The sequence below is a fragment of the Syngnathus floridae genome, chromosome 1, assembly GCF_059516105.1.
Source record: "Syngnathus floridae isolate MCC-2025c chromosome 1, RoL_Sflo_1.0, whole genome shotgun sequence".
Classification (NCBI taxonomy): Eukaryota; Metazoa; Chordata; class Actinopteri; order Syngnathiformes; family Syngnathidae; genus Syngnathus; species Syngnathus floridae.
The window spans coordinates 19713595-19723632 of NC_142413.1; the positions used below are offsets into that span (position 1 = coordinate 19713595).

The 10038-nt window shown below is 40.4% G+C and overlaps 1 protein-coding gene across 3 annotated transcripts; it reads left to right on the top strand.

Annotated features, from left to right (window-relative positions):
• The first annotated feature begins 976 nt into the window (after positions 1–976).
• On the top strand, positions 977–9734 carry tmem255a (transmembrane protein 255A). 3 transcript variants are annotated; one of them, XM_088384018.1, is made up of 11 exons: positions 977–1013; positions 1366–1679; positions 3829–4013; positions 4314–4376; positions 5151–5240; positions 6299–6361; positions 6429–6517; positions 6892–6963; positions 7166–7328; positions 7403–7546; positions 8527–9734. In XM_088384018.1, exons 3-11 carry the CDS (start codon positions 3873–3875, stop codon positions 8668–8670), a joined length of 969 nt encoding a protein of 322 aa, XP_088240144.1. In that variant the 5' UTR covers positions 977–1013; positions 1366–1679; positions 3829–3872; the 3' UTR covers positions 8671–9734. The 3 variants fall into 3 exon arrangements, with proteins under 3 accessions (XP_088240144.1, XP_088240136.1, XP_088240137.1); XM_088384010.1 differs by having other exon boundaries at positions 1366–1675; XM_088384011.1 differs by having other exon boundaries at positions 1366–1675; positions 3829–3971.
• Positions 9735–10038: the final 304 nt, after the last annotated feature.

A 10038-nucleotide genomic window follows, 5' to 3' on the forward strand; every position in this document is an offset into this window, starting at 1 on the left:
GGAGGACTCACTTGTGAGGCCAGCTTTCTGTTACATGAAAAGACAAGTTGCGTCATGGAAAAAAAAAAAAACACGACTGGATATTTGGAACGTGCATCCACGCGTGCTTCTTTGTGGGAATTTCATGGTGGATGGGGACTGATTCTCAGCATGTTGCATTTTTGATAAAAGCCCGCCAAAGAGCTCATTGAGGTTGATGATGACCACTTCACTTCAGTGCATCTTGTATCATGTTAAAATGAGAGTCTAGCGCTGGAAGGTTTTGGTAGGGATTTGCATTTGAACTTGGGAAGCTTCACACAAGGAAACCTTGAATGTGGTTGACTGCACTGCATTGTATGCTTGGCCCTAGCTAACCTCGCTGTGTATTCTAACATTCCACATCAAATACTTTCATTTTCTATTGTGCGTCCGGGACTGGTCACCACACAATCACAAGGTACATATTCACATTCACATTAATATCAATGGACATTTTTGAGTCTTCAATTAATCTAGGAGCATGCTCATCACCATGACAGAGAATTGAGCTGCTCATGACAATTCGACCTTCACACAATAATTATAAGAAAAATGTAATAAATGCTAAAAAAAAATTGGTGACAATTTGCATAATTTCAATAGATTTCAGATGAAAATCTAGATTTACCCCATGTCTTTAATGCAAGTGCATATGTGTGACAGCAGATGGGGCTACATAACAATTTGCTGTCGCACAATGTTGTTGAGGTAAGAACCACCGTCCTGGGGCGTTTCGAGGCAAAGCTCTCTTAAATGACTTGAACTACATAAACAGTATTTTATTTAACATCGTGTGGTGGTCTTTTTTTTTTTTTTTATCTTCAACGCATTTGAAGCTTTTTATTCCTACCACCGGCCAAAATGAGATAATTTTAATGTATCTTCTATTTTCTCTGAAACAGCCTCAAAAGCTTTCACCTGTGATTTGAACCTTATCGTATTTCAAATCAATGAGGGCAAGTGTTGAACATGCAGTTTGCAACCCACTTTAGGTTAGTTTACAATTGGGGTGAAAATGAAGTGATATAATACATTAAATATAACAATTTGCTGACTTTTATTATGAAATTTACTTGCATTTGCAGTAATATTGTCGTATACTTTAAAAACGAACAATTATGTTCAAACGATGGAAGCTTACTTGAACAAAAATGGTGTATGGTGGTGCTAAATGCCTTTTTTTGTGAAATTTAAACTTAAATACAATATGAAAAGATTTTTATGATTGAACTAACAATGTTTTTTTTGACATTACGAAACGAGCTTGTAGTAGCAAGTCAATTTTCATCCCATTTCGTGTTTTTTCACCCCTTTCGTTCCCATGTGTATGACATGCGCACACAGCCAAACTGCCGCGACCACACTCCCAGACAACAGAGACCGACTGACACGCGAGCAGACACCGGGATGTGAGTGATTCAGTCGGGGGCGGAGGGAACTTGGTTGAGGGAGGGAGCTGCGGTCCTTGAGGAGATCAGTCCATTCAATGACTACCGACATCCAAGCCGAATATTTACAGCGATTAACGTCGAGGCGTCAAGCTTGGTTCGTTGGGTCTGATTTACAAGCGGCGAGATCCATCGTCTGCTGCCGAACATGCCCCCCACGCCGAGCCTCCAGTCCAGCGGGCTGACGCTGTCCGAGATCAGCATCGGTAGGTGTGTGCAAGGTCAACGGTGCGTCTGAACATCACATGTGGTTAGTCTGTGAGCTAAATTAGAGAATGGCAAGCTTTCCAGATGACGTTCATAATAAGCAATACATTGACGTGACATCACATATTTTTCAGCTTTTTTCCAGGCCGCAGCACGTCACTGCAGGTGCGGCACCATATGCTTCTTTCTTTGAGGCATCGTGTTCCATTAGCCATCAGCAAAATAGTAGACAGCAACGTTGTGGCTTGATGGCAGCACTTGAAGTAGGTTAGCATTTATAGATAAGAGTGATTTGGTGAACAGCAACATGAAATCTTTTTCTCAGAATATTCTTGTTTTGTTAATGTTTGGATTTTTTTTTTTTTTTTTTATGGGGCTTTGGACAAAGACTTGTTATTCCGGCATAAACGATGCAGCTTGCATGCTTTTTTTATGGATCGTGCTCCTGGAAAATATGGGACAGCAACAATGTTGTGGCTGTGAATGATGCTCGTAATTGGGAGGGAAAGTCATATCTAGTCTTTTGTTGGGGTGTCTTATGACAATTCCTAAGTCTGAAAACCCAAAGGTGAAAAGTACTTCTATGTGAATGTTCTCTGTTGTTGTTTTTTTAAAAATTGGTTTTGTGTTTTTTAAATACGATTGTTATGAGTTGTCTGAGAACGGCTGGTTGTGATGTTACTGGACCAATTATTCATGCCTATAATCTTTTTCTCAATGGATACACTATAAAAAGTGAATGGAGCTGTAACCAATATCCAAATGCATTCTTGTAAAAAGGCAGCAGGGAGTGACCCCACCTATGCACAAAAGAAGGCGGACTGGCTAATTGTAGATGACATAATAAACTTGCTTCTCATGGGAGTTGCTATCAGGCTAATTGCTTTGTGGTTGGTAATTGTGGCAATGGAGAGTGATGTGACAAAATACAGAGGTAATTTGGAGTGTCTGTGGACATGCACTCTCAATCTTGTGGTCAAAACAGTGAGGGGGTAAATCATTGTTGTTGAGATGACAGTTAGGCCAAGTTTAAAAATTGAATTTTTGCACTGTTTATTATAAATGCGTCTGTCAGCATGCATGTCAACTTATGATGTATTAAGTATGATGTCAACATGGTATGATGGTCTCAAATGAAATTGGTGAACTTTTCCCCTACAGATTTATAGTCTCAAGTATATGCTTTTATCAGTCAATACTGTGATAATAAGTAAACCAGTTATGATCCCATCCATCCATTTTGTAAACTACTTGTAGTCATTAGTATGAAGTGAACTGGAGCCCATCCAAGCTGACCAGGGGCAAGAGGTGAAGTACGCCCTGAAATGGTTGCCAACTAATTATAGGGACATTGAAGCAAACTACAAACCCCAGTTCCAAAGACGGTGTGTGAAAAATTCTTAAATAAGTTTGGCACTTGTCTCTTGTATTCTTGCACTCTTGTACGCTGCTGTGACAAGTAAATTTCCCCGCTGTGGGATAAATAAAGTTCTATCATCATCATCATTATCATCATCATCATCATCATCATCATCATCATCATCATCATCAAGCTACTAAGTGTTAACCTTCAAGTGTCACATGAAAACTTTTAAAATCTGCAATGCACTACATTTGTCTGGTATGTATTTGTCCCATATGACCAAAAAAGTATGTTGTAGTCCCACCAAAGCCACACAACCAACTCAAGACTGTTGGTGCACTTGGTCCATATTTGCTATTGCTTGAAGCTATTCTCAACCCAGAGTCTTTCAAGAATTACTGTATCAAAATATAATGTAAATGATCCTTATTGATTTAGAGTGCAATCTGACACAAGATGGCCCAAGATGGTAGCTGAGGTCTTATTTCATCTTCGCTTTCCGCCCTCTTCCTGTCACACGTTTCAATTGATTTCCAAACCATTAGGAATTATTATCCACGGTATCTTAACACAAGAGCATTTGTGTGCGTTTTGTCACTTGTAGTGTATAAATGGCAACAGGTTAATTGCACCTTCTGTCATATAGTGGAAGAGGATTTCATTTTTCTGCCTGTCAGTGACTCAGGATGCCTGTGGTAGACTTTTACAGAGACTAAATGATGACATTTAGTTAGCTGACGTTTTTCATTTACTGCCAGTTTCCGAAGGTGTCTGTTTGCTGTGTTCTAGGTTCGTTTAAAAGGAGGAAAAGGAAATCCATCATTGTCACTGTGATGCTGCTCATCGTGTCAATGCTTATCCTCATTTTTGGCTTGGCGGCGACGACCAGGACGCAAAACATCACAGTGGGCGGCTACTACCCAGGACTCATTGTGAGCGTGCATGGAACAGACATAAACACACACACAGCCACAGTAAGCGAGCGCTTCCCACCCACAATTCCAGCATTCATTATTCAGCATCACTGTTGTTAGAGGCTGAGTGAGACTCTTTGTCATTTATTTGTTTTCTCCATATCTAGCATTTTGACTCATTGAAAGGAATACTACACTACAAGCAGACTACAGACACATTGTAACTCTCATTCTCTGTTTTCTATGCTGATCTGTTAAAATATTAATGCAACAAAAGACAAAACAAAATAAAAACAAAAATATCACAAATTAAAAACACTCAACAACTCAGTTCCTAACACCTGCTGTCTTTCATTCCAGCTGGGCTTCGGCTCTTTCCTGGGAATCATTGGCTCCAATTTGATTGAGAACAAGAGGCAGATGGTAAGCATTGTGACGGTGGGGTCACCTCGCCTGGACAGTGCCAGGGCACTCGTCCCTGTTCTCTGAGAGCAGCTCGATGTTTGTGCCAGTGCAATGACACAACATTGCAGCAGAGCCAAGTCGGACTTGCAGAGGTTGCGCCGCTGTGTACCCAAGCAAAGTAATCCGCATCCAGAAATAGATGCAGACTGTAAGAGGAGCAGGCCAGATGTCCACGCTGGAATGCGGGGAGGGGAACTGCAGTGGGAGGCTGTCAGAGTTGACGTGACAAATGACTTTGGCCCGTGACACCTTTTCCAACAACGCAGCAGAGTTTGGGCGGCGGGTGCCGTGATGGCTTACGCCACATGGCTGACCACTTGTTCATACCCTTTAGATCTTGTTGCTGATGATTTATGCTGATGCCATTTATTGCATTAATTGGCATCATCATAGAATTCCCTTTACAGTCAACAAATATTAAACGCCAAAGAATGGTTCTGCCTTTTTAGCCAATTTGGAGTTACTAGACAATGGTAATTTATTTGTGGATTTTAAGCACTGTCAATTTGGAAATAATGTCCATGTTTTGTGTGTAGTGATGAAAATAAAAACTTGTTTTCATTATTTGATTCATTGATTAGTCACCTAAATGGATGACAGATTAATCAATCATTGAAATAATAATCAATTGCAGTGCAAAAAGAAGTACTAATTCAATACGCATCCTTATATTTATGATTGTGAGCACTGCATGAAGCTGATTGTGCGCTGTGCTGTGTGCTCTTTTTCCAGTTAGTGGCTTCTATTGTCTTCATCAGCTTTGGAGTGGTGGCTGCATTCTGCTGTGCTATTGTAGATGGAGTTTTTGCTGCCAGGCACATTGTGAGTATAACTAAAGGTTCTGACAAAAGCAAAGCTGATACACAGTTGTGCTCATAAGTTTACATTCCCTGGCAGAATTTGTGAAACAGTTTGGGGGTTTGGGGGTGGGGTAAATATTATAAATGACTGAACATTGCATTTTCTATTGCTATCAGAAGTGTCAAAATAAATCGATTAATTGACAACAAATCGATTATCAAATTGATTGCCTCGTACTATTTTGATAATCAGTCAGTTTAGTCAGATTTTTTTCTACTAAAGATTGACCTTATCTTCTGATTTGAGGCCCTCAAAAGTAAACATTCTATAATTTCTCTAGTCCTTCATAAAAGCAGATTGATTTATCTTTATTTAAAATAAAACATTTGGAAACAGATACTTTTACTTTGGAAAATAATGACCATCAATCCTTCTTGTGTGATATTGTTTACCAGTTGTTTAGTTGTCTTTTAATCTCTAATACCACAAACTAAACAAAATTGGTGATTGAATAATCGATAGAATAACAGATTCCAAAAAAATTCGATCATGACAGCCCTGATTGCTATGCTTTGTTTAATAATTGTGCAATTCTGAGATGGCTTATAGAATAATTTGACTAACCCATTAATAACAGAATAAATGTGTTTTGCCTGTTAATTTGCTCTCTTAGAAAAGGTGCATTTCTTGCGAATTCTTTCCACCAACGTAATTTTATGATCATAACTGTGCTTAACACACATATTAATCAATGCCAGCACATCAAAGTTTAATAAATCATAACGAAATGAAACATATATGGCTATGAGTAGCTTGCTGAGTGGTAGTGAGAGCAATTCTCTGTCATGCACCTCATATCAAACATTAAGTAACCACTAATGCACTCTGACAATAAACTCTGAGTGGGCATCAAGCGAGAAGAGCTTCTTGATGTCGCTTCTGTAAGTGATTCATTAATTAGGTGGTAATGGAAAAATATGACCATGCTTTGAGTGACTGCAAAAAAAAAAAGAAGTAGCAACACCCTAGACACACATCGTGTGGCGAAAGGAAATAAAATAGTGCTTATTGCATTGCAGGACCTGAGGCCTCTGTATGCAGGACGCTGTAACTACTCCACTAAGACTGCGTCCGAGCGAGACGTAAGAGATTCCCGCCATACATTCAAGGTTAAATAAAAAACGTGACGTTATGTGTTACAATCCTCAGGTGCCCTGCCAGACGTCATCTCGCACATCCTGCAACCTGCGCGTGAGAAGCAAAACGTGTTACTGCTGCGAGCTGTACAACTGTGGCAAGTGAGTACGAGCAGGCGGTCGAATGACGGGACGATCTTGGAAGCGAGCTGTCTGCTTTCGAGACGCTTGCCGTGATTTCTGGCAGTTGTATGGGAACACTTTGATGTTGGGCCAAAAATTATATTTACCACTCACATACACAACAAAAAAGAAACGCTCACACAGACAATGAAATTCTCACATGAGCACAAAAAAATTCTCAGTCATCAAAAAGCGTAATCATACAAAAATCCTCTCCCTTAACCAAAAAACTCTCACAAAGACAACAAATATCGTCATTAATATAAATATTATCTTTGGCCCATACAGAACCTCATACTTTTAATAGCTACCAGAAAACGAATGTTTCTTTTTTCTTTTAACGTTTGTTTCAGAGAGCATCATCCAATGGGACTTCAGAATAGAGATGGTTCGAAAAGGTTTAAGAAACCATCCATGATTTGGAAGTAGGTTGCTTTTTTTTCCATGGCTGTCTTTAAAATGACAATAACTCCATTTTAGAGCTGTATGTTTTCCCCCTTGCATGCGCTCTTTGTGTCTGTTGGTGTCTGTGTGCCAGCAGCCTCCTCGAGGCTTCATCTGACTTGATTGACACCCAAAGTTAAACTTTAGACGCCTGACTACTGTTTACGCTCTTCTCTGTATTAGCCGCGTAGAGGTGGTGGGCGGCTACCACGAGTACACAGACGTGAAGAGCTGCAAAGACGTGGTGCACCTCTATCACCTGCTATGGTCGGCCACCATCCTCAATATCGTGGCTCTCTTCCTGGGCATCATCACTGCTGCTGTCCTGGGCGGTTTCAAAGACATGGTGGGATAGGAAGACGTTTAAGGCTTTTGTGAGCATACGCGGTGCGAAACACGATTAACGTTTCTCTGTGTCAGACACCGGCGCAAACATCAGAAAGTACATCGGAACCGGAGGTCATCACAGCCTCAGTCTCCTCTGACGCTCCTCAACGCACTAATTCTAATGCCTACCGCAACACTGCCCCCTGCCTGCCGCCATACACAGCTTATGACGCACAGGTAACGTACACGGTACTGTGTACAGCGATCCCTCGCCATTTTGCGCTTCACCTATTGCGGCCTCGGTGAATTGCGGGTTTTTATGAAAACAAATATTGCGGGTATATTTGGTGCATCGTGGCTTTTTGTGATGTCACTTACAGCACATTTTTAATGTAGGACCCTTCACTTATTAGTGTACTGATGATCCGTGTGTTAAATAATGGATGTTAACTGTCAAGCATTCACATAAGCAGAGGTACATTATAAAGTTGGAAAACTAGGCTGAGTGATACAGCTGAAATTGTATTTCATGTCAGCCAATATTGATAAATATTGATTTCTTTTTTTTAAGAAATAATATAAATGACATGGATTAACGGTAAAATATAACCAATCCCCAGGAAAAATATCCAACAAGGCAACAGGTTAGTGTAGTATTTTTATGGATGCAGTTCACTTGGACATACTACATACACTACCTTTCAAAAGTTTGTTTTTATATTAAGTGTTAAGTGTTTTCCATGAAAACTAACATAATTGCTTGCACAAGTGTTTTCAAATCATCCATTAGCCTTCTAACAAAATTAGCAAACATAATGGACCATTAGAATACTGGAGGGATGATTGCTGGAAATGGGTCTTTAAACACTTACGTAGATATTCCATTAAAAATCTGACGTTTGTAGCTTGAATAGTTATTTACCACATTAACAATGTGAAGAGTGTATTCCTGATTAATTTCATGTTGTCTTCATTGAAAAAATAGCGATTTTATTTTAGAAACAAGGACATTTCTAAATGACCCCAAACTTTTGAATGGTAGTGTATATGCTATTAATCTCATGATAGTAGAATGGCCACAAGAGGGCGCCAGTGACTGATATCGGTTACTGGTATCGGTAGTCTTTGCGATACCTTGAAATACTAAGGCAGGTGTCGGCTCATGATGATACATGCCCGTCTCTACTTAAAATCTTTTATTTGTCCTATTCTGTCAGGGTTCCTATATGTTTGCTGACTCCTCTGGCCTGTCAGATGACTCTCAATCTGGAGCCAGTCACCTGTGGCCCACCATGGTGCCCCCGCGCTACTCTCCACCTCACAACCATCCGGACGACAAGCCGCCACCATACAGCCCCTAAAAGGGCTCAAACGTCATCTCCGGGGCCTCCCCAAAGGACCAAAGTGTGGAACCTGAGCAGGAGGGCGGCCCTGGTGGATGCTAACTTTTGAGTTGAGAGCCACTTAAAGGGAGCAAAAAGGTAGTCTGGGCACTGCTTGCAAGCTTGCCCTGGACCATTCCAGCAAATCCAGGAAGAGGCAATCTGTTTACAATCGTTCTGCCTTAAAGCAAACAGTCTTCAAACACTGCAGCAATTCTGTTATCTTTTCAGCTTTCTGCTAAATACATGCTACGATCCTCCATGTTTTTTGGGGAGATATTCTTGATGTGACAAAGTTACAAATCCTTTGTGGTTTAGAACAGCGCTCCCCAACTTCTGTTTTTCTCCTGGGACCAGTTTCACACAAATTTGTCAACATTTTGATGGACTGGCATACGACAAATGACTATAAAGTTAAAATGCAATGGGAGCCACCAAGCGTTTGATTCTTTTCAACAAGCTGGTCCCATCACCCAAAGTGTGTTACTCAGGTCCAGTGATGATCAATAAAATATTTCCGTTTCCGTGCCACACAGGAGACCAGATAACCTATAGACTGGGTATTGTTCTGCGTCCTGGTGGTTGGGGACTGCTGATTGACAGGTCCGATAGCTTATGAGTTACCAGATAGAAGGTACCACATGCTTGTGGTGTACAGGCAGCAGTATTATGCCGTACAGGTAAGCTGTATTTAAACATGGACTCTGATCTTGTCCTAAAGTCTTTGGCGGGATGTTATGACATTTCAAACTCTGGTTATTGTATTGTCACTTGATGCTTCCCGCCAGAAGCTCAAGACTCCAAACAGTACCTCCTTTTTTTGTAATTAGTCACCAACAACAAATGAGATGCTGGAGCAGTCGGCGTGAAGCTTGCAGAAAGGAGATGAAGAAACGCATGGAAGGGTGAGAACAAGTAAGAAACAGAGTTAAATCTAGACCTTGAAAATCTCATCTGATGTGTTCATTGTTTGAAAACCAGTTTCTCAGGGCTGCTGAGTTGCACTTTTTTCTGTCTTGCTATTAAAGTTTGTTTTGCATTGACACATTTGATATTTCTGTTACTCTAATCTGCCTGCGACAACTGTCACTCAACTTTCATGCTGGACCTCAAGTCCTACACAATACTTACAGGTTGACCATGACGTCTATAAATACAGCCATATAGGCTACAATTTAACACATCTATTTCAAAAGCAAATGAATGGTCAAATCTGTAGACATGACAAAATGATGGATATGTAGTTTTAAGACTTGTTTTTTTTGTCCATCTCCATAAATATTTAGTGCCTTCCACAAGTTGGAATCTGTGACAGTGGCTGTCTTCCATACTAAAACCTGTCGATTT